At 42.6% G+C, this 24,485-nt stretch overlaps 2 protein-coding genes across 3 annotated transcripts; one reads left to right on the top strand and one right to left on the bottom strand.

Moving 5' to 3' along the window:
• Nucleotides 1–5,334: 5,334 nt before the first annotated feature.
• Nucleotides 5,335–6,345, top strand: LOC110131860 (olfactory receptor 52I2-like). Its single transcript, XM_070464572.1, has one exon. The coding sequence runs from the start codon at nt 5,335–5,337 to the stop codon at nt 6,304–6,306; it is 972 nt and encodes a 323-aa protein (XP_070320673.1). The 3' UTR covers nt 6,307–6,345.
• A 4,522-nt stretch (nt 6,346–10,867) lies between these two features.
• On the bottom strand, nt 10,868–23,699 carry TRIM68 (tripartite motif containing 68). Of its 2 annotated transcripts, none has more exons than XM_020884824.2 (7): nt 23,562–23,699; nt 20,468–20,949; nt 18,794–18,889; nt 14,526–14,786; nt 14,056–14,078; nt 13,379–13,479; nt 10,868–13,177 (listed from the first exon to the last, which is right to left on the bottom strand). In XM_020884824.2, exons 2-7 carry the CDS (start codon nt 20,891–20,893, stop codon nt 12,627–12,629), a joined length of 1,458 nt encoding a protein of 485 aa, XP_020740483.2. In that variant the 5' UTR covers nt 20,894–20,949; nt 23,562–23,699; the 3' UTR covers nt 10,868–12,626. The 2 variants fall into 2 exon arrangements, with proteins under 2 accessions (XP_020740483.2, XP_020740482.2); XM_020884823.2 differs by lacking the exon at nt 23,562–23,699 and adding an exon at nt 23,440–23,555.
• Between the last annotated feature and the right edge of the window lie 786 nt (nt 23,700–24,485).

The raw sequence follows: 24,485 nt of genomic DNA, 5'->3' as shown, positions 1-24,485 counted from the left end.
CCGCCTTTTGCAGGACACAAGCATTTTACCCTTTGAGAAGCTTTCCCCTTCAAGGCTCAGGCATTGCATCACTTGGTTTTTCTGCCAGTAAAATACATGGATGGGCAAAAGCTCATTCCTATCTTACAGTGAATGATCACATTAAACTGTAGGTACAGCCCTAGGCATTCCAGGAGCAGTGCAGCTTCTACCCTCCACGTGGCTACCTACCACTTCCCCTTCTGGAGCACTTTTGTAATTAGTCATTAAATAAATTTTTAAATGGGATTGTAATTAAATAACATTCAGTCTTTCATGCCCCTATGTGGCAAGGAGAGGTTATTTTTGTTTTGATTCTAGGCATATGAACGAAAGTTCCCTCACTTAAATATTTATATATGCACACACATTGCCAGACTGCAACTGCAATGGTGAATCAGACACAAAAGGTTCTTGTTCTTTGGTTTTTTGTTTGTTTTTTTCACAGTGTCCATACATTTTTATCAGAATACACAGTCATTAAGCATTATCAGTGGCTGCTTTCTTACCACAAGACAGAATTATGTAGTTATATTGGAGACTATGTTACCCACAAAACCTGAAATATTAAGATACTTTAGAGAAAAACTTCACTGACTCCTGTTCTAGATCAAAATTTTAATGTAACTATAAGGGAAATCAATTGGAATTTCATGTAATATATAGATTAAGAAGAAACAATATCTTTTCAATATTGAATCTTATCAAAGGACAAAATATATTCACTTATTTAGATTTTCTTTTATATCACTTAGTAACATTTTATATTTTTCTATCTAGTTCCTGTATATTACTTCTATTAAATTTATTCCTGGAATTTTTGATGTTGTTTTTGTAAATACAGTGTTAATGGGATCTTTTCTTATACTGTGTTTTTTCCCTGTATCTGTGACTGTGTATATATACTTTCTTTATTAAAAAAATTAAAACTATACATACTCATTATAAAAAGGGGTCCTCATTCTTAGAAGAGAAGTATAAACAACTACCCTAGAGGAAAGAATTTTCATACACTTAAGACCTTTTATCTTCTTGGCTGGTCTTGAAAATCAGACATGATAACACATAATAGGTTTAACCTTAATTTTTTTAACAAGTAATCATAACATACAAATCAGCTTATAAACAGAAAAGCAAACAACCCAAAGATCACATTACAAATTAAGCCATTCCATTCCTTAATTCATTCAAGATTTTAATGAATTCACCTAATAATCTTCATTTTCCAGGAACCTTCCAAGATTTGTCTTAATAAAAGCACAAAAAGAACACCATTGATTTGGCCCCTGGCAGCCCTGCTAAGTTTCCATGGACATAACTGGAAGCACTTCCTACAGATCCATTTCTCCACTCAATATACACTACCCCAGGGAGCCACCCTCCCACACACAAAAAACATATGTTCCCTCTAATATAGAACTGCTCAACCCTTTGCCAGGACCAGGTGTGTGACTTCCCAGTTCATTCCCTTCCAGGCAGATGATGGAAAGTTCTCCTCTTCTGCTGCTAATAATGTTCAAGAAGTAATTTCAAAGCATGGTGGACAGAATGAGTTTATTTCTCCATTTTGGCCTGTTTCACCTCCTTCATATGTGAACAACCAATACAATTAAGGTAGATTTTTTTTTTTTTTTTTTTACTATTCTTCATTATCGGAATGACCTGTAATGAATTATTTTTATCGCATACAACAATCACTCTAAAGGGCCAATTGCCTAACTATATAGCCTTAATTCTCCTTCATTATAATATATGGCATTTTGTGCCTAGTCCTATCCTTTCTTGCCACAATTCCCTCCTGTTTTCCTCCTTTTGTCATATATTTAGAAGAAAGGAGGGCAGAATACTATGTAGTTATCAGAATCATGAAGTACAAAGACCCAAACTTCAGCCCAAGGAGATTGTGAGTGAGCTTTTCTTTCAGTGCGTTTGTTTTACATTTTTCAAAGTCGAACTAATCTTGGGTCTTTTGTTTTCCTTTCAGAATATACTCTATATTCTTCTAACTCTTAAGTATCCTCTGAGGATCTGTTGAGAAACAAAGACTCTTTAACCATTAGGCATCTGCCTGTTCCTACAATCTGGAACACTCTGGGGACCAGAGCACAAACAAAAATCAGTCTCTGGAGAAGTTACAGTGTTTGGCTGCTGGGCAGAGGCCAAGGAAAGCTGGGGTGTCCAGGGGAAAAGCAGGGTGATAGAGAATCTACAGGGGGAAGAGGACTCTTAATGGGAGGTCTCTGAAAATGACAAAACTCCTCACCATGCATCCATGTTGTTCATATATGATCTCATATTGCTTGTCCTAAAGGATCTTATATAAATCCCCTTTCTTTTGAGTGGAAGAAATGTGGACAACCAGAGGAAGTCAAATAGAGAAAATTCCAGGGATGTGGGTAACTGACCTGGGGACTGGGTGTTGGGCTTGAAGTCTCAAAGCCAGAGCCATCCTAGATAGGAGGATATAAGCTCTCAACCCTACTAAAATGGGCTAGCCAGGGCTCGTGGGTACTGCTGATAGCAAGTTCACATCCTGGAAATCATGGGACAACTGGGGAGAGAACAGGAACAGGAACACACGACTATTTTGATTTAAAGCTGAGAGAGGAAGGGGTTAGTCTAACTTTGTGATAATCGAGACAGCGTTTTCAAGGACCAGGGGAATTTGAGAGAATAGAAACTGAACAGTAGGGCTTATTGGAAGCAAGTGCTTTTTGTCCTAGAGAGGGGAGGCATTGGTTTATCATAAACACAAAGGCTTCATTTGAGTAAATTATGCATTCCTGCTTTTACCTTTAAGACAATCTTTGTTTGAATTGAGTATTTTCAATCCTTTAAATAGGAAAAATAATTCTCACCTATTCTTCAATTTCATTATTGAATTAAATGATTGTCTAAGTTCTTCTTTAGTAATTCACTCTCCAGCTCATCATGTGAATGTCTCTGTAGAGTTGCAGGCAGAGGCAGGTTGTGGGCTGGAAATGTTTCAGAAAAACTTGGCCATAACACGAAGAAGAGTGCACCTCAAGAACCAGGAAGCAATTGTATATCTTGATCTGGATAGTAGCCATGGGTTATGCTTATGTCCTCACAGATAAAATTTTATCAACTGTCCATTTTACAGTATGTATATTTCAATAAAAAACTAATCCCCAAATATGAGACCAAGCAGTAACGTTAAATGTTTTGGATAGGGTAAGTAAAATTTAAGACTGAGAGCACTGGATTGAAACAGTGAAAAGTGTTGATGGACTGAAAACATCCTATCAACATGTCACTGATAGAGATCATTGTTGGTCTTAGCAAAAAAATTTTCAGTAGCAATAGACTGAAGAGTAAAATAATAAGAAAAAAGGACCAACCAGACCAAATGTCATTGGAAAGGACTAACAAGATATATAAATGTCTAGCAGTGCTAATCAAGAAGAAAAAGTAATGAGGGAAATGAAGCCTCAAGGGAATGAAAGGTAGGACCTGCTACAAGTTGGAGACTTGGGCAGGCACCAGCTGAGACTGTTCTCAGAAGAAAGGTGGCTTTATACAGAGCAGGGATGCAGAGGGAAAGATCTGGGATCAGAGGTGGGTGGGAGGAGGAGGCAGTATGGTTCCTCAACCTCGTTTTTTATTCTTTAAGGGATAATGCTTAACCTTGAGTCTGTGGCATCCAGGAAACACACAGCAATCTTAAAGATATACTGAATAAGTCTTTTTCAGTCTGCACTATCAGTCTATTTCAAAAGGCTTTCCCTTCTCCTCTCATGATCTATTACCCAGTGGCTAGACACAGCAAGGTTCTCTGACCATGAAAACATATAGTTTGGCCACCTGATATGAAGAACTGACTCACTGGAAAAGACCTTGATGCTGGGAAAGATTGAGGGAGCAAGGAGAAGGGGGCGACAGAGGATGTGGTGGTTGGGTAGCATCAACTCAACTGGCATGAGTTTGAGGAAACTCCTGGAGATAGCGAAGGACAGGGAAGCCAGACAAGCTGTAGTCCATGGGGTCACTAAGAGTCGGAAACAACTTAGCAACTGAACAACAATTACTTTATTCAGTCTGTTCCATTATAAGGCATTTCTTATGTTTAGCATTTTGTTTGTTTCAATGAAGACCATGGTTTGCAATCATATTCTAGAAATTTAACTTTTTAAAAAACGTATGAGGTCTCTTGTAAAGGCTGCTGTTGGTAGCTAGGTGTGGGGTCAATCAGTGGTAGGCTCTCCAGGCAGCTACTGGAAGGGGCAAATGCATGTCATATGGTTAGCATTGAGAACCACGTAAATGTTGGTCTAACATTTGATTAACATGCTTGGTTAACAGGAGAACATGCTACAGTAGCTGATGGGATTCTGAGGCCAGTACTGTCTATCTGATTGACGAATTTTTCAGGAAGAATCCAAGCCTAATGAGAAACAATCAGAAAGAATCAAGTAAAGAGTGTCCAAGGATATGGAAAGGTCTCAGCCTGAAAGCCTCTTCCTGAGGGGACGGACAGGATGTTATAAACAGCGGTCTAGTCTTAAGACTTGGCAAGTAAGCACTCTTTATTTAAGGTTGCCTGGACACCTGGGATAGAGTTCTTGGGTTTTATTTGAGTATTGTAAAGTCAAAATAGTCACACAATATCCATGTGTTTACCCACTAGCCTGAGGCCTTGAGAGATCCAGTATTAGGGCAGTAAGCATTTGAGGAAGGAAAAGATGCAGTATGCGATGTGTTCAACCTCAGGAAGTTCATTGTTTCATTCAACAATGATTAAATATTAGGAACTTACCATACGGAGATAAGAAAAAAACTTTTTCCTCTGATTTCTCATTCATTCAACTGTTTGCTATGATGAATACACTTATCTCTTCTTAATGGATCTGGGCAACAGAACTCTGGGTCACATACTTGGTACAAGTTATAAGGCCATGGGCAAGACACACATAATTGAATGAAGTCCCAGGTAGAGTACTGGAGTGGTCAATTTAGATCCCTCAGAGGTCAGTATAGGAGATTCCATAAGTTCCTAAGTTACCTAATTTAGTTCTGGCAGGGGTTGGGGGAGGTGGTAGAGAAGAAAAGACTTTCCAAAGGAGGTAGTTCATGAGCAGACTTCTGAAGAATGAATAGAGATTAGTAAGGCAAAGAATACTGAGGAGGATGTAAGGGGGAATAGAATAACTTTGTCACATGTGGATTCCTTCATCCTGTGGCGCACTGAATTGAGAATATAATCAGGCTCTCCTAACACCAGAGCTGGGAACAAGTCTTCTGGGATTGCATTCTTACCTAATTTTATACATTAACAGGAAAGCAGTCTCATCTGTGATGCTGGGGTCACCCTACAACCATACAACGGAAGCCCCTTCCACTTTCATCCTGGTGGGTATCCCAGGTCTGCAGTCTTCACATCTCTGGCTGGCTATCTCACTGAGCGTCATGTATACCACAGGCCTGTTAGCAAACACCCTCATAGTGACTGTCATCTGGATGGATTCCACGCTACAGGAGCCCATGTACTGCTTCCTGTGCATTCTGGCTGCAGTGGACATGGTTATGGCCTCCTCGGTGGTGCCCAAGATGGTGAGCATCTTCTCCTCAGGGGACAACTCCATCAGCTTTAATGCTTGTTTCACTCAGATGTATTTTGTCCATGCAGCCACAGCTGTGGAGACAGGGCTGCTGCTGGCCATGGCTTTTGACCGCTATGTGGCCATCTGTAAGCCCCTACACTATAAGAGAATTCTCACACCTCGAGTGATGTTGGGAATGAGTGTGACCATCACCATCAGAGCTATTATATCAATGACTCCACTGAGCTGGATGGTGAGTCATCTGCCTTTCTGTGGCTCCAATGTGGTTCTCCATTCCTACTGTGAGCACATCGCTGTGGCCAAGTTGGCTTGTGCCGACCCTAGGCCCAGTAGTCTCTATAGCCTGATTGTTTCCTCCATTATTGTGAGTTCTGATGTGGTGTTTATTGCTGCCTCCTATATCCTGATTCTCCAGGCAGTTTTTGCTCTCTCAAAGAATGCTCAGTTGAAAGCATTAAGCACATGTGGCTCCCATGTGGGGGTTATGGCTCTGTACTACCTACCTGGGATGGCATCCATCTATGTGGCCTGGATGGGGGAGGACATAGTGCCTTTGAGCACCCAAGTGCTGTTAGCTGACTTGTATCTGATTATCCCTTCAACCTTGAATCCCATCATCTATGGCCTGAAGACCAAGCAAATACGAAATCGAACATGGAGCTTGCTGACGCACTGCCTCTTTAACCACTCCAACTTGGGTTCATGAACACTTTGTCTGTTGAGCCCTTGAAGATTCCAGACAACTTCAAAGATGCCTTAGAGTTCTGTGGATCTCATTTGGTTCACCTGGTAGCATAGAAATTTCAAGATGAAACTGTGGGGAGTATTTTTGCCTACCTTTTCAATTTCTACCATGGATGTAAGTGAAATAATTTTCTGACAATGCTTTTTATGGTTTCAGTCACCTAGAAACTGAATCAGATATAAGTTTGGTGGAGAACATAGAGCTGGAATTTTTCTTTGCTTAGATTCTGACCAACATTTTCAACTTAGTATCTGACTGGACCCTCTGCAGAAGAAACCAACTGTTGGGTCCCCCATACCTGACTGGTTTCCTCACAATTATTCATCTTGTGTGATTATGTGGAAGTAACTGTTAATATATAGGCCACTAACCTCTGGCCATTGATCAATCCACTCAACATGGGTCACATGCTCACACCTGGACCAGAGGCCATCTCTAGTGAAAATGGGCTTGATTTTATCTGAGTGGATATAAACATGGGATCACTGATGGTGGCCATTTCCTAACATGAACTTGGAAAGAGAAATCTGTTCCACAGCAAGAGAAGCAGATGAGCAAAATGAGATGAAGAAACGGAGTTTCTGGTTATCTGGTTAGAATTAATTTGGACCACCCAGGTACATATCTCTTATTAAGTTCTATAGGATATATCTCTATAGCCTTTTAATATATCCACTATTGTAAATTTCCCTGTAGCTCAAACAGTAAAGAATCTGCCTGTGAGGCAGGAGACCAGGGTTCGATCCCTGGGTTGGGAAGTTCCTCTGGAGAAGGGAATGGCAATCCACTCCAGTATTCTTGCCTGGAGAATTCCATGGACAGAGAAGCCTGGTGGGCTACAGTCCATGGGGTCGCAAAGAGTTGGACACGACTGAGCGACTAACACACATTGTTAAAGCTGGTTGGAATACTGTATTAGGTTGGTACAAAAATAACTGCAGTTATACACTGTGAATTTTAAATCATTATAGCTAGACTTAAACACATCTTCTATTAATCAAAATAAGAACCATTACAATCAACACATTTTTGCCAATGAGAAATAAGTTTGTTTATTCCTATAGTGTAAAAATCTGTGCTTCAAGACTGGATGAACTCTTTAAAGCATCTTCTGCCTCCTGCTGGTTATGGAATTTTTCCCTGCAAAAAGTTGTCAAGATGCTTGAAGAAGTGGTAGTCAGTTGGTGAGAGGTCAGGTGAATATGGCAGATGAGGCAAAACTTCATAGCCCAATTTGTTCAACTTTTGAAGTGTGGTTGCGTGATGTGTGTTTGTGTGAAGTGTGGTCGTGTGTTGTTGTGGAGTAGAATTGGGCCCTTTCTATTGACCAATGCTGGCTGCAGGTGCTGCAGTTTTCAGTGCATCTCATCAATTTGCTGAGCATACTTCTCAGATGTAATGGTTTTGCCAGGATTCAGAAAGCTGTAGTGGATCAGACTGGCAGCAGACCACCAAACAGTGACCATGACCTTTTTTTTGGTGCAAGTTTTCGGCTTTGGGAAGTGCTTTGGAGCTTCTTCTCGTCCAACCACTGAGCTGGTCTTCACTGGTTGTCTGTGAAACCCACTTTTCATCACATGTCACCTGATCTAGAAATGGTTTGTTGTTGTGTAGAATAAGAGAAGATGACACTTCAAAATGATGATGTGCAGTCAGCTCATGAGGCACCCACTTATCGAGCTTTTTTTACCTTTAAAATTTGCTTCAAATGCGAATGACCATAGAATGGTCAATGCTGAGTTCTTTGGCAACTTCCTGTGTAGTTGTAAGAGGATCAGCTTCAATGATCCTCTCAAATGGTTGCTGTCAACTTTTGACGTCTGGTCACTATGCTCGTCATCTTCAAGGCACTCATCTCCTTTGCAAAACTTGGTCACCACTTCATTGTACATTTGTTAGCAGTTGGGTCAAATGCATTGTTGATGTTGTGGGTTATCTCTGCTGCTTGAAGACTCATTTGAACTTGAATAAAAAAGTCCCTTGAATTTACTTTTTGTCTAACATTAGTTATATAGTCTAAAATAAACAGCAAGTAATAACTAGCAAAAAGTCATAAAACAATATATATGTACATTACAATGATGTATAAAATAACCACACTTGAGAATGTATCCCAATATCAAATGGTAAATTTCAACAATGCAAAACCCCAATTATTTTTGCACCAACTTAATAGTTTTCACCAGCTTTTTGTTTCTAAGCAACAGAGGCTAAGGCAATGTGAGTTTGTTTTCATTTTTCCCTTGCAGAAAACCTTAACTGAATAAGTCTGTATATGTTAAAAGAAAGATATTTCATATGTAAGAGATGTATATATTTGATTCTGGTACATATGAAAATCATAATAAAATATAATTTCCTAATAAGTGTTGATGGTAAGTTATTGTGTCTGAGTCTTTACCTCCTTTCTACTAATAGGGAAATAATGCTAATTCATAGAGGGTATTGAAGATTTAAATTAAATTAAAAATGAGTGGAAATCACATAAAACAGCACTTGAAATACTGTATATACTTATACATATACCCAATAATGTTTTAATTTCACACTCTGAAAGGGTAATCCTAGGCACCATTTAAATGTATTTCTGTGCAGATCAGCATTCATGTTGAAACTGTTCCAAAGCAAAGTGATGCTTAACATCTTAGCAGCTATACCTTTTTTCTAATATTATGTACTTGCTTAGAATGTATTTTATTTCTGAAAATCAAAGAAGTAGGAATCCACCTCTAAAAATCAGATCAACCCCTTGCAACTCCATGACATAAAAACATCAAGACGGTGTGATGGTTAAGCGTGTTTGGTTAAGATTTCCATTTTGACAAGTCACACTATTCTCTCTCCACAAGCTACCCAGTGACTTGGTTATGCCTATTAAATCAAAGAATTATTAGATGCACTACAGAACCTGATGGAAAGTGACAAAAGGATAGCCCAACCTGCACGCAAAACATAATTTTTTTTTTTTTTCTGGCATTTCCATCAGAACCCTGCCCTGCCAGCTTTGTGTTTCATTCACATTGGTATTCTCTGAAGCCAGATGAGACATTCTCAAATATCGAACTTCATACCTCCCAAAGTGGACTGGGTCCCTGCCATGGCTCCTCCAAACAGAAAACCCTGTGCTTCTTCCAGTATATTCAGATAGGACCTTTGTCTTAGCAGAGGAACATATACTCATGTAACTAGAGACTGGAACCCTCAGTTGACTCTGTTAGAATTTTAAGAAATTACAGCCAATCTTGCTTGAAAAAAAGGGAGATTGGGTTTCCTGTGGAGAGTTGGGAACCCAAGGATCTTCCCTCTGTCCACATTTTGTAGAACCCAAGTGTTTTACCCTTTGAATAGCCTTTTCTCTCAAGGGCCAGACATTGCAACCCTTGGTTTCTATTTTCTCTGGCAGCAAAACAAAGATGAGCAAAGATCATCCCTGGCTTGTAGTGAATGATCACACCAACATGGAGGTACAACCCTAGGCATTCTAGGAGCAGTGAAGGCACTCTGCCCTCCACATGTCTACCAGCCTCTTCCCCTTCTGGGCTTCTTTTGTAATTAGCCATCAAATAAGTTTTTTTTTTTTTACTTTTAGAATATCTTTTTTTTTTCCATTTATTTTTATTAGTTGGAGGCTAATTACTTTACAATATTGTATCAAATAAGTTTTTGAATGGGATTGCAATTAAATAACATTTGGTCTTTCATGCCCCTATGGGGCAAGAAGAGCTTACTTTTGTTTTGATTCTAGGTATATAAAAGAAAATTCACTGAACTTAAATGTTTACAAAAACATACTCAGTGCCAGAATGGAGCTACAACGGTGAACTGAACAAATAAGATTCTTATTCTTAGAAGATTATTGTCAGCAACTACCCTAGAGACAAGGATTGTCATATTCTTAAGACCTTTTATCTTGCCTGGTCTTAAAAATCAGACATTATGATTAACACATAGTATGTTTAACCTTGTTATTCTTCTAACATGTAACCATGGCACCTAAATGAGCTTATAAATATAAAAATGGAAACAAAACAACAGTCCAAAGAGCACATTACAAATGAACACATTCTACTCCTTATTTCTTCCTAAGTTTGACTGAACTCACCCAGCAATTCTTTTTCTAGGAAACTTCCAAGGTTTGTCTTAAGAAAACCATCATAAAAGGACAACAGTGTTTCAGCCCCTAGCCTCTCTGAGAAGTTTCCATGGACATAACTGGAAGCACTTCCTACATTCTATTTCTCAAGTCTATACTCACACTTACCCAGGGAATTCCCCTACCCAGCCCCCCTATACACACAAAGACAAGGTCCTTCTCATGTAGATCAGCTCAACCCTCTGCCAGGACCAGGTGTGTGACTTACCAGTTCATTCCCTTCCAGGCAGATGGTGGAAAGTTCTCCCACTCTGCTGCTAACGCTCAAGGAGCAACTTGGAAGCATGGTGGGTAGAATGAGCTTATTTCTCCATGTTGGCCTGTTTCACCTCGTTTACATGTGAACAACCAATACAATGACATCAGAAAGACAATTTATACTATTCTTTATTATAGGAATTATGTTACTTCTGCATATACCTAACCCATGTCTACTTTGCTGCCCAGTCCTAACTCAACAGTCACCACCTTCAAGCTTAAACTACATCAGAGGTTGTGTTACACAGCATCAACGTGACAATACATGTATACTGTAGCCCCTGAAACAGGCAAAGCCCAGTTTTCATACGCTTGCCTCACAGTTTGATTCCAGCACAACTGTTCCCACTTCATACTCTGAAGACCTGTAATGAATTATTTTCACCACACACATAACAATAGCCCAGATATAGTCTTAATTCACCTTCATTATAATATATAGCTTTTTGTGCCTAGTCCTATTCTTTATCCCCACGCTTTCCTTCTGCTTTCTATCATTTGTCACAGATTTAGAGAGACAAAGGCAGAATATTATGTAGTTACTAGAACTACGAACATTCCCTTGGTGACATACAAAGATCCACATTTTTGCCCAAGGAAATTATGGGTGAGCCTTCCTTTCAGTGCATTTGTTTTACATTTTTCTTTGTATTATTTCCAGTCTCTACCCTGATGTCATAGTCCCTGTTCTAATCCAAAGACAAACACATATCGATACTGAATATATTACCGTGGCCTGAAGTTTGCCAGGCAGGGCATCTTTCTGTTGAAGGGCAGGACTGTCAGAAGAGGTGCTAGGAAACTAAGGCAGTGCTGCAAAGATGCTGGGAAAAGGCAAGATGGGAAGGTCACCACAGGCAAAATCCATGGCTTGCCTTCCTTGTCCCTGAGAAAGGAACAAACGTTCAGGATGGATCTGAGATCTTCACAATGACTCTGTGAGGTAGGAGAGGATGCAGTTACTACACCCATTTTCCCATTGAGGACACTTAAAATCTTTCAAAGACTGGGATGTTCAGACCTGAATGTAATGAATGATATGCAGATGTGTGACCTGAGAAGCGAGTTCATCAACTTTGTTTCATTTGAACATGAGAAATACTTTATAATCTATGTACTCTTCTCTCCACAGCTCTGTGAGAAATAACTGGCTGGATTAAGGCCATTTCAGTTTCTTCACCCATGAAATGAAAATAGAAACAAAGGTTCATAGGTTTCTGATCCTGCTATTTAGAGAAAAGGGCAGGACTAGGACACAGGTTTGCTTAGAGTCTGAGACAGTGACTCGCCCAGGTTGTGCTCAGAGAGGGGACAGCCACTGTGGGTGATCTGGGCAGTCAGTGACACATTTCTCCAGCTGGGAGGTCAGAGTGCTGGGGTCAGAGATGGGTGCTCAGAGGTGGCAAACCTCAGGTGAAGCATCCTCCTGCTGGTGTTGGCACAGTAACCAGCTCTGGACACAGACAGGATTCTTCTGGTTATTGGTAAACCTGACCCAGTGGGTTTCCTGAAGGTCAGATCTACTTTATTATCCTGATTTATGGCCCTGACACAGATGTGGACAAGGGGTGTGACCTGCATAAAGGACTGTCATGATCCTTAGGACCACTCTGATCCTCACCAAAAGCCTTGTTGCATTTCCCACAGGGCCGTGATGCTCCTCTGGCCAAGCCTTGGCTTTTTAACATGAGTGGTTTAGTGGGAGACATTGGCCCAGGAGTGAGACCACTGGGTCAGGCAGTGGAATCCCTGCGTTCCAGGCTCAGTTCAGTTCTCTGGGCAGGATCACCTAACCAGGGGCAGGGTCTTCCCTTCAGACCCCTGCAGGCCAGGTGAAACTCTGAGGTCTCTGGCTAAAATGGTGGCTCTCTTAGTCCTCCCCGTCCAGAGAGCAGATGGCCAGGGGAGCAGTGTTGTTGGCTCCAATGCTGTAGCAAGGGCTGAAATAGGGCAGGAGGCGCCCAGGGAAGGGGTAGTGGGGGAAAGTGAAAATGTGGGAGCCGTTGTCAGTCACGTTGTAGAAGGAGATGTCATGAGCCTCATAATCCAGGAAGACTCCCACCCGGCGGGGAGGGACGGGCAAGGACAGGAGTGGGTACTCGTCAGTGCCTGCCCGGTACTCACTGCCCTTCCTCAGCCTGATCACCCAGAATCCATAGTGGGGGGATAAGAAGACCACCTCCTTCCGGTCGACGTTCTCCTTACACACGCCCAGGCCCCATTCGGACCTGTCTCCCACCTCTACCTCCCAGTAGTGCCGGCCCGAGGAGAGGCACTGACTGCCCAGGACAATGTTGTAGCGGTAAAATCTTTCAGGGTTGTCGGGCAGCTTCTGCTTGGTGTCTCCATAGCGCACACATTTCCTGTCCTCAGACACAATGAGGCGAGAGTAGGCAGTGTCTGGATCCAGCCGCACATCCGCTGAGGAAAAAAGGTCTTGGTTGGTGCCCGGACAGAGTGAGGGGGCCTGGGTGACCTCTCTGTGACAGATACAGCCACGGATTTCCTCCATGACAGATGAGGGTGAGGACAGATGGGGCATCCAGAGGGCACTGGGAGATTTCATTTCTCGGGGAGGGGTCCCACTCCCCACTCACCGCAATTCTGCCCTGCGCTCATTACCTGCATATGTCTTCAGGATCTCTCTGAGCCCCAGCACACGGCAGTCTGTCTTTAGCTCCAAGGAGACTGGTTCTGGTCTCTGCAGACGCCAGGACTTGCTCCTGGTAGATGGGGAAGGCCTTGGGGTCAGAAGTCCTGGCTCTGCCAAGGGTGGGGCCTTCCCTTAGTACAGAAAGGGGGCTCGGCCAGGGATAGAGTCAGTGAGCTGCCCCTCCTCACAACAGCAGGCAGAGCAAGGAGGTGATAATTATTTGACTGGGCTGAACAGTCTATGGTACAGAGAGATAATCACATTCCTAGGCCATGGGAAGGGTTAGGTATGACTCTGACTTTGGGAGAGGCAGAGGTGCACAGCAGAGGAGAAGGGGTGGTACGCAGACTCAGAGGACCAACGCTCATGCAGACACCTGCAGGCACTCCCTCTCCTTGGGCCACCTGCTCAGGCCACCACACGTTATAGCTCTCACCGAAATTCTTATTGCTAATGGTTGGAATGAATTTGACCAAGTAACAATACAAATTAAAAAAAGAAAGATGTTCAAAGCTTCTTTATCCAATACAACAGAATAGGGAGAAGTTTACAGACCAGCACCCACTTTTCTGTAGGTACTTGGTCTACGTTCCTTCCCTATTTCTAGCTCTGGCCAGGCCCCACTATCCCAAAGATGGAAACATACCTGTTTAAGACGTCCTGAATACCCTGGAAGGAGAAAAAGAAAGACAGCACATGAGTATGCCCTATTCCTCAAAGGGACCAGACAGACACAGAGGTCTCTCTATGGAGAGGAAGGCGGAGAGCTGGAGAGGAGGCATGCTGGGGTAGCGGGGAGGAGCCTACAGGAGTGGGCAGGGCAGACCTAGCCCTCTTGCCAGACTGGCCGACCTCAGGCTCCAATCCCAACTCTCTGGCCAGAGGGGAGGAATAGGTATGAGGCAAGAGCCGCCCAAACAATGCCCATCTAGGAGGCTGTGAGGCCATTCTCCAGACCAGGGTATGGGCACAACTGGTATTGGTGGTGGGTAACAAGATCCGTGCTGGCTGGCCGAGTGCTTACAGGCCCTACTGAAGACTAGGCAATCCCTTCTCTCAGAATGCCAGGCTACCTTCAGCTCTGGCTCAGACTTCCCAGGAAAACCTGCTCCTCACCTGCAGCATCCAGCGGACAGGCCTCTGAGACCTCTCTTCCAGCTCTGCGATCATCCTCCATAGGACCCGGCTCTGCTGGATGAGTGCCTCATGATTTAACTCTAGTTTCTGCATGGTCTCCCCTTCCTCCTGCTCCAGGCTGGCCAGAGCTGCAGCGGCCTCCACCTCCAGCCGCCGGCCTGGTGGCTGTTTTTTCTTTAGTAATCGCCGATATTTCTCAAACTCCCATATGATGCTCTGCTTTCGGGTTTCCACCTGTATCTGCACAGCCAGGATCCGAAATCAGCACAAAAAAACCCAAAAGTTAGTAGAAGGAAAGAAATCATAAAGATCAGAGCAGAAATAAATGAAAAAGAAATGGAGACAATAGCAAAGATCAATAAAACTAAAAGCTGGTTCTTTGAGAAGATAAACAAAACTGACAAACCATTAGCCAGACTCATCAAGAAAAAAAGGGAGAAGACTCAAATCAATAAAATTAGAAATGAAAAAGGAGAAGTTACAACAGACAACACAGAAATACAAAGGATCATAAGAGACTACTACAAGCAACTATATGCCAATAAAATGGACAACCTGGAAGAAATGGACAAATTCTTAGAAAAGTACAACCTTCCAAAACTGAACCAGGAAGAAACAGAAAATATGAACAGATCAATCACAAGCACAGAAATCAAACTGTAATAAAAAATCTTCAACAAACAAAAGCCCAGGGCCAGATGGCTTCACAGGCGAATACTACCAAAAGTTTATAGAACAGCTAACACCTATTCTGCTCAAGCTCTTCCAAAAATTGAAGAGGAATAAAAACTCCCAAACTCATTCTGTGAGGCCACCATCAACCTGATACTAAAACCAAACAAAGATGCCAACAAAAAAAGAAATTACAGGCCAATGTCACTGATGAATATAGATGCAAAAATCCTCAACAAAATTCTAGCAAACAGAATCCAACAACACATTAGAAAGGCTATATTTATGATCAAGTGGACTTTATCCCAGGGATGCAAATCAATCAATATGATACACCATATTAACAAACTGAAAGATAAAAACCATATGATCTCAATACATAGAAAGCTTTTGATAAAATTCAACAACCATTTATGATAAAAATTCCAGAAAGTAGGCATAGAGGGAACATACCTGAACATAATAAAGGTCATATATGACAAACCCATAGCAAACATTATTCTTAATGGTGAAAAACTGAAAGCATCTCACCTAACATCAGGAACAAGACAAGAGTGGCCACTCCTGCCACTATTATTCAATATAGTTTTGGAAGTTCTAGCCACAACAATCAAAGAAGAAAAAGAAATAAAAGGGATCCAGATTGGAAAAAAAGAAGTAAAACTGTTTGCAGGTGATATGATACTATATCTAGAAAACCCTAAAGATGCCACCAGAAAATTACAAGAGCTAATCAATGAATATAGTAAAGTTGCAGGATATAAAATTAATACACAGAAATCCCTTGCACTCTTATACACTAACAATGAAAAATCAGAAAGAGAAATTAAGGAAACAATCCCATTCACCATTGCAACAAAAAGAATAAAATACCTAGGAATAAACCTACCTAAAGAGACAAAAGACCTGTATGCAGAAAACTATAAGACACTGATGAAAGAAATCAAAGATGACACAAACAGATGGAGAGATATACCATGTTCTTGGATTGGAAGAATCTACCTATCTTGTGAAAATGATTATACTACCCAAAGCAATCTACAGATTCAATGCAATCCCTATCAAACTACCAATGATATTTTTCACAGAACTAGAACAAAAAATTTTCACAATTTGTATGGAAATACACAAAAGACCCCAAATAGCCAAAGCAATCTTGAGAAAGAAGAATGGAGCTGGAGGAATCAACCTTCCTGACTTCAGACTATACTACAAAGCTCCAGTCAGTCATCAAGACAGTACAGTACTGGCACAAAAACAGAAATACAGGCCAATGGAACAAGATAGAAAGCCCAGAGATAAACCCACACACCCATGGGCACCTTAGCTTTGACAAAGGAGGCAAAAATATACAATGGAGAAAAGATAGTCTCTTCAAGTAAGTGGTGCTGGAAAATTAGGCAGCTGTGTGTATCAGAATGAAATCAGAATACTTCCTAACACCATACACAAAGATAAACTCAAAATGGATTAAAAGACCTTAATGTAAGACATAAACTATAAAACTCTTAGAGGAAAATATAGGCAGAACACACTTTGATATAAATCACAGCAAGATCCTCAAAGACCCACTTTCTAGAGTAATGGAAATAAAAACAAAAATAAACAAATGGAACCTAATTAAACTTAAAAGCTTCTGCACAGCAAAGGAAACTATAAACAAGGTGAAAAGACAATCCTCAGAATGGGAGAAAATAATAGCAAATGAAACAACTGACAAAGGATTAATCTCCAAAATATACAAGCAGCTCATGCAGCTCAATACCAGAAAAACAACCCAATCAAAAAGTGGGCAGAAGACCTAAACAGACATTTCTCCAAAGAAGACATACAGATGGCTAATAAACACATAAAAAGATGCTCAACATCACTGATTATTAGAGAAATGCAATCAAAACTACAATGAGGTATCACCTCACATCAGTCAGAATGGCCACCATCAAAAAATCTACAAACAATAAATGCTGGAGGGAGTGTGGAGAAAAGGGAAACTCTTGCACTATTGGTGGGAATGATAAAAGCCACTATAGAGAAGAATATGGAGATTCCTTAAAAAACTAGGAATAAAACTACCAAATGACCCAAAAATCCCACTACTGGGCATATACTCTGAGGAAACCATAACTGAAAAAGACACATGTACCCCAATGTTCATTGCAGCACTATTTACAATAGCTAGGACATGGAAGCAACCTAGATGTCCATTGACAGATGAATGGATAAAGAAGTTGTGGTACATATATACAATGGAATATTACTCAGCCATAAAAAGGAACACATTTGAGTCAGTTCTAATGAGGTGGATGAACCTAGAGCCTATTATACAGAGTGAAGTAAGTCAGAAAGAGAAAAACAAATATCATATATTAATGCATATATGTGGAATCTAGAAAGATGGTACTGATGAACCTATTTGCAGGGCAGCAATGGAGATGCAGACAGAGAACAGACTTGTGGACACGGTCACGGAAGAAAAGGGTGGGGATGAAGTGAGAGAGCAGCATTGAAACATATACATACCATATGTAAAACAGATAGCCAGTGGGAATTTTCTATATGAAGCAGGGAGCTCAACCTGGTGCTCTGTGAGCAGAGGGATATGGTGGGAAGTAGGAGAGAGGGTCAAGAGGGAGGGGACATATGGTATACCTATGGCTGATTCATGTTGATGTATGGCAGAAACCAACACAGTATTGTAAAGCAACTATCCTCTAATTGAAAGCAAAATTAAAAAAAAAAAAAGAAATCAGCACAGATACTGGTCGTATAAGGGCCACCCAGGACTGAGGACACTGGCATGTGCATATACACACACTCTGAAATGTTTTGGTACTGTGTGCCAGGCACTATAAAGGCAAAGATAAAGGATATTTTTCCTACTTTCCTGTTCTCACAACTCCAGGACATGCTCCTTAGTCCCTATTACTAACTCTTATTGACCCCAGCAGGGCTCAGGATACTATCTTGGCAATTTATGTTCTATATTATTTTCCATTTTCAGAATAATATATTCTATCTTCAGAAGCATTACCCTTAAGCCTCTAAGACAGTGTAAAATTACACTGTTAGTTGCTTTTGTTTCTTACTGGTGTTATATCAATTCTTCATGCTGTTTTATATTGATTCAATATTACCTCCTGTTGATTGAGATAGTTTGTTAGTTACGGGCCTTGAATTTATTTCCAAGATGATTTTCCAATATTTTAATTACTGAACTTTTAGTAAGTATGCTCTAGCTGAGGAAAGAGAAACAGAAACTATACTCTACTAGGGATTAAACAAGTCATACCTCTGTGAGCTAAAGTATATGTGAGGTGTGCACTTTTCCTTTCTCACATATGAGGATGTAAGCCCAGAGGTTCTCCCTACATCATATTCAAGGAACTTATAAGCAAGTGGTTCCAAGGTTTGCTTAAAGCTGCATATCTGGTACAGAAAGCTGGTATGAGGACCCCAGGTTTTCTGACCTCAAACCCCACATTCTGCCTCACAGGAATAAGGAGGGGGCCATGAGGAAGCCAGCTTCAGGACAACACAGGGACCATACAGACTCCTTTCTTCAGGGGGCAACTTGCCTTCCAGTTGGCAGTTCGTTTCCTCTCACCAACTTCCAGCTTCCAGGCCTCTTCCTGCTCTTTCCTCAGATGTTCCAGAGCCTCATGGAGTTTCCACTGAAAGAGACAAAAACCTCATGAGGCCACCTCGGGCAGCCTGCCTGGATTGCCAGACTTTCGAGCATTGGCAGGTGATGGGAAAACAAGCATCCCTCAGAGGATGGGCCAGAACGGATGCTGGGAGAAAAGGGAAGCCACAGAGGATTCCTGCCCAGATGACAGCCAAGGTCTTTCCATCTGAGAATCATTTACTCTCCCACAGTCTCGTAAAGCAGAAGATAAGATCTGTTTCCAACCTTGCCAGAAAAGTACCTTGGACTTTTCCTACGAGTGCCTCTTTTCACACTTTCCTGCCTTGTTATCCTACAGCCTCCTAAACATTGTTATTCAAAGTGCGTCAGCAGCATCAGCATCACCTGGGATCTTGTTAGCAATGCAGGACCTTGGACTTTACCCGAGACCTCCCTGAATTAGAATCTGAATTTTTGCAAGATCCTTGCATGGTTCATATGGACGTTAAAAGAGTACTATCATAGATACTAATGCAAGAGATTACTACTGGAAAGCATAAAGTAATCTCATAACAATATTAACCATTTTATTAAAGATTTACCAATAAAACTGAGGCTTAGAGAGTGACCTATCCAAAGTTATTCAGCTGGTTTGGCTGGGATTTAACTTAGCTCTTTAATTCTTGTGTGTAAGGGATATTGCCTCCCTATTCTAACACTTGCAAAACAAAATAAACAATTTTTCAGAAATTCTCTTTGGAAAGGAAAACAGCTAAATCAGGGATTCATCTAACACTTTTACCTTCTAATCTCAACTTTAAGAATTAAGACCAGTAGAGGATCAATGTATCACAGAATCATTGGGATAATGATTCTGATAAAGATGTCAGCATGGACATCTAAGGAAAAAGAAGTTAGAAGTCAAGAAGGATCGCTATAAAAAAGGAGCAGTGTGTGTGTCAGAGATGGCTTTCCCAAAAGCCCCCCAACAAATAAAAGGTAAGAAGAGAAAGAGCACTAGGTAAGGAGAAAGAAGACCTGAGTTCTAGTCTTTGATCTTCCTTTCACTAACTTAAGTCAGAAGGGACCCCTACAACATAAGATCAGACAATCGAACTCAATCCTAAATGGTCCTTTCTAGCTCTAAAACCAATGATCATGATCTCAGATTTCCAAGCCTTCACGTCTGTCTATAAAACGAGGAGTTTGAAGTGACTCACCTGATATCGAAAGATTATTTGTGGCTTTGCTAGGAGTTTGCAGGTTCTGATAGGTACAGTCTTGATGACCTCATCCAAGGCACCCAGAACCCCAGCTAACCCAAACTGGTCTCCCTCAAATTCTCAGTAAGGAAAGCAAGTTTGGGTTAGGCATTAAGGCCTGTGTGATCAGGAAAGGGGTGGGGGTAGGTTTGGAAGTGGGAGGGAAGGAAGAAAGGTCATAAAAGCAAGGAGACGTGCAGCTCACTGGATCAGGCACCCAGGACCTGGTGGTGTGAGAAGTCAAAGGAATCAGTTCTCATCTTGTCTCTGGGGCTCCCTCTCAAGTTCTTGATCTAGAGATAGCCAAATGAGGGGCAGGGGAGAAACGGGATTGGGGACGGGGGCTGGCCTCCATCTCTCACCTTATAATCCCAGGCGACATCCTCCATGGGCACAACATTGTGGGCCTGATGCTCGGGGGACCGGCTGCAGGCCTCGCACATGATCAGGCCGTCCTCTTTGCAGAACATCTTCAGCTGTTCTCTGTGGGGCTCGCACACGTCACCCCTCAGCCCCATTCCTGGATGCAGCCCCAGCCGGCGGACTTTTTCCACAACATTGGCCAGCTGCCAATTAGGCCGCAGGTTCCTGGGCTGGATGGGAGCCCGGCAGAGGGGACACGAGTAACCCCAGTTCTGGGATTCTCCTGGGACCTCCCAGAGCCCTGAGAGACAGCTGTGGCAGAAGCTGTGGCCACAGTCGATGCTCACAGGCTCCTTCAGGAAGGTCATGCAGATGGGACAGGCCACTTCTTCTACTACAGCTTCCATCAGCGCTGAGGGATCCATGGTTCCCGCCACACCCTCCGCAGAACATGAACAAAACCAGGCGGAGGCACTGAAGGCTGAGGAGGAAAGAAACACAAATAAGAGAAAAAGGAGGTAGCAGGAATGGGTAGTGACTGAAAACAATAACTGCCTCATTTGCATCTTTTATGGTGGTGGTTTAGTCACCAAGTGATGTCTGACTTTCTGTGACCCCATGGACTGTAGCCTGGCAGGCTCCGCTGCCCATGGGACTTCCCAGGCAAGAATACTGGAGTAAGGAGCCACTCCCTTTATGGACCCTGTGTAATAAGCACTGGTCTTCCCAACTGAATCTGATTGAGTCACATTTCTCACATCACAGAAGGGGCATCTGAGGGAGCCTGAGAGTTGGGATGTTGAGAATTCTGTTTCCATTCGCCTGATCATCTCTGATCTCCCCGGGGTTCACTGGCCAGACCATTCTCACTCTACCTCTATTATGCTCTGCAGAATAACACTATTCCTCTTGAACTTGGGTGAATTCAAGAGAACTTAGCCATGTGGTGTTTCAGTAGCCAAACTAAAGCCAGAAATACCTCCAGCCTCGCTCTCCAGGATGTTTCTTTTTACATCAAGATGCAGAAAAGTTAATATGCCAGAAGCCCATTGCCTATAGGCTCATTTTGTTTTTCTGTGATGCACACTGAAGTGGAAGGTATAAGGAAACCAACAATGCTTCCCCACCTTCTGTAAACCTCTGCCCACTTTTCCAGTACTAACATCCACTAAGATGCCAAGACAATCTCCTCAGTGACATGTTAGAAGGAGATATGGACAAATAGCCCTTGGAAGATAAAAACAAAGGTCACCTGATGATAATTAAACCCATTAATCATGAATTCACTACTCCAGCAAGAAACCTGAGATTTTTGCCCAGGCTATATGTGTGTACAAAGGAACAGTGGTAGGCTCTTGGTACAGTTGGCAATATGTATTTGTTCACTGTGCAAGTGTGTATGACCTGCTAGTCTATAAAGGGAAGAGCCCTGGTGGTCTTAGTCACCATCGTATCCTGAGGATCTAAATACTGCCTGCCATGCAGTACTGCTGAATAAATACTTGACCTAGACATAGAAAATAGTTCCTAAACCCCAAATGCTTTTATAACTAGTTAGGGAGTTGAGAGCATACTATACATTAGTAATAACAGCAAACACTCCTTGAATATACTATATGCCAGGCACTCTTCTGAGCTTTTTAAATGAACTGACTCAATGTATTTCACAACCCTAAGTAGAAATCATTACTCTACTCTTCTCATATTACAGATGCTTGGTCCTGGGCTCCATCATTCTATCCTGGGCAAAGTATCTAACCTCTCTAGCTTCAAGGATAATAAAAATTCAAGAGGAGAGAGAAATCACGGTGGTTTAGGTAGCTCAGTAAGGCTTCCTGAAGAAGTGGGGCAATAAGTAGATTTTGAAGGACTGTTACAGGCAATCAGCAGGTCTTGCCTTCTCACTGGCCTCCTTGCCTCTTGCTTTTCCTCCTCCCACTGACACTACTACACTGTAGGATCAGTATCCTAAAAGTTTGTCTTACTGTCATTGACCTACCGAACAGCCTATCCTGGTTCCCCAGCCCTCAGTCCAACAGGAAGCTCCCTCTTGACCCTGAAACAGCCCTGTCAAACAAAAGGGGAAACTTCCACACTTTTTTGTAGACCCCCCCATGTCCATTCATTCCACCCCACTCGGATTCCTGCTGTCCCTCCAGCTAGAAATGACCTCCAAATTCCTGCTCTGAATGTCATTTGACATGTATGTGTCTTACTTCCCACAGTACAAGTTTCACGAGGATAGGGACATAGTCTGTTTACTACCATATCCTCAAGGCCAAAAACAGTGCTCAAATGTTTTTGAATACGTGAGAATTAAATGTAAATGTTGAGGTCCAGCTGATAGAAGGCTGCATATGAAAGAAATGTCAACATCCTCATCTAAAGCGGAGGGGGCACCAAGAGATACCAGCTACACAACAGATATTGATATCTATGATTTAAAGCTACAGTGGACCAACAAATGAATAAAAACAGTTACTGAAAACTGAGAAGATGGTAGCAGAAGGGAAGTCGGGTAAATACCAAAATGATATATCAAGAAAATAGGATGAATGTTATTTAGAGAGACGTAAAAAGCTCTAAACATAAAAAAGTTAAGTGATGGCCTCTGCAAGTCTCTGCAAAAAAGGATTTAGGGATAGTAACTATTGCCTTATTATTTTGTTTTTATTTTACACAAATTCCTCGGACAAAACCTTAATTAATAGCTTCAACCTGGCGTTTGGCAGAGCCCCAGGCCCTCAGGGAAAGACGTTTGAGGGGGAAGGGGGCGGAGCCTGAAAGAGACTCGAGAGGTGGGGCCAGAGAGGGAGGTGGGGAGGAGGTGACCTCCGCGATTCCGGAGCAGAGGGGGATGGTAACTTCCGGGCACAGGATGCCAGGCAGAGCCCCAGGGCACGGGGCGGATGAGGGCTGAGTAAGGCTGATCGCTTGCAGGACCTCTGAAGAGGCACAGTTGTCTACCCACCTCCCTCGTCAGCCGGAACTAGGGCCCCGAGGCGGAAACTGAAAATGGAGACGCCCAGTTGGTTCCCATGGTCGAGTCTCCGCAGCGTCCGAAGCGCTTGGCCCCGCCAAAGCGGCACTTACCGCTGGCCCGGAGACGAAGACCCCAGCAGCGTCCACCTTCTCGGCCGCCTTTACCGCAGCGCCCTGAGGCCCCGCCCACAAGGAAGGAGCCAATGAATGGCGTGCAGGACCTGGCGTCAGGATCCGCCCCGCCGGCATCTTTGCGGAAGCAGCCAATCACAGATAGTGATGGGGAAAACCCTAGCCAGTCGGAGCAGGGGACGGGGCTGCGCCCACCTTTCGGCCGGACGGCCTATTTTCTGTTTTTCTGGCCCCTTCCCCTACTCAGAACCCTTTAAACTGTAGAAGGGCCCAGGAGTCCGTCGAGAACGGGTCGAAGGGGTGAAACTCCAGGATGAGGCCGTTCAGGCTAGGCAGTAGCAGAAGCCCAGCTAGCCCTCGGGCTGAAGAACCCCTTGCGTCTTACACTTCCGCAGTGGATGACTAGTGGTTCTTCTGGGCGAATCTTGTTCCTTTCAGGCGGTAGCTCTGGACCTAATAATATTCCTTAGCCAGTTTTCTACGTTAAATTCAGCACCCTATGAGATCAACCAGGTCTGGTTCTGTGACCCAGTTCAGTGCGGGGCTGGGCATTGATAATGCAGTAGACTTATAGTTTCCTGCAAGATGAGCGACATCTCCTGGCTCCAGATGGTGGTTTCTCATAAGAAAACCCTGGGTTTTCCTGGCAAGGTCTTATCCTTCAGTACTTAGCAGGCAGCCTCTCATCACTATTGCCACAACCCCGCTTTAGAATTAAAAACAGATGGTGGGAACTGGCGGAGTGTAAGTGGAATTCCTCTTTCGAAACTGCTATAGAAATTGTAAAAAAAATTTTAAACAGGGGGTGCTAGACCCTCACAGAAACACACAGACTACTACTTAAGGCGATGATTTCTTTGTAGTCTCTGCACCTTGTCCTTTTCCTGATACTTCATTGTTTAC

The sequence above is a fragment of the Odocoileus virginianus genome, unplaced genomic scaffold (genome assembly GCF_023699985.2).
Source record: "Odocoileus virginianus isolate 20LAN1187 ecotype Illinois unplaced genomic scaffold, Ovbor_1.2 Unplaced_Contig_30, whole genome shotgun sequence".
NCBI lineage: Eukaryota > Metazoa > Chordata > Mammalia > Artiodactyla > Cervidae > Odocoileus > Odocoileus virginianus.
Note: the sequence above shows the minus strand (reverse complement) of the source record. Positions and strands in the feature narration are given on the sequence as shown.

Bases quoted from the DNA above. Each gene is read 5' to 3' on its own strand.
- TRIM68 (XM_020884824.2), bottom strand. From the start codon at position 20,893: ATGGATCCCTCAGCGCTGATGGAAGCTGTAGTAGAAGAAGTGGCCTGT. The intron at 18,890-20,467 runs GTGAGAGATGGA...TGTCTCTTTCAG, and splicing joins ATGTCGCCTGGGATTATAAG to TGGAAACTCCATGAGGCTCT. The intron at 14,079-14,525 runs GTGAGGAGCAGG...TTCTCCTTCCAG, and splicing joins CTGTCCGCTGGATGCTGCAG to GGTATTCAGGACGTCTTAAA.
- LOC110131860 (XM_070464572.1), top strand. From the start codon at position 5,335: ATGCTGGGGTCACCCTACAACCATACAACGGAAGCCCCTTCCACTTTC.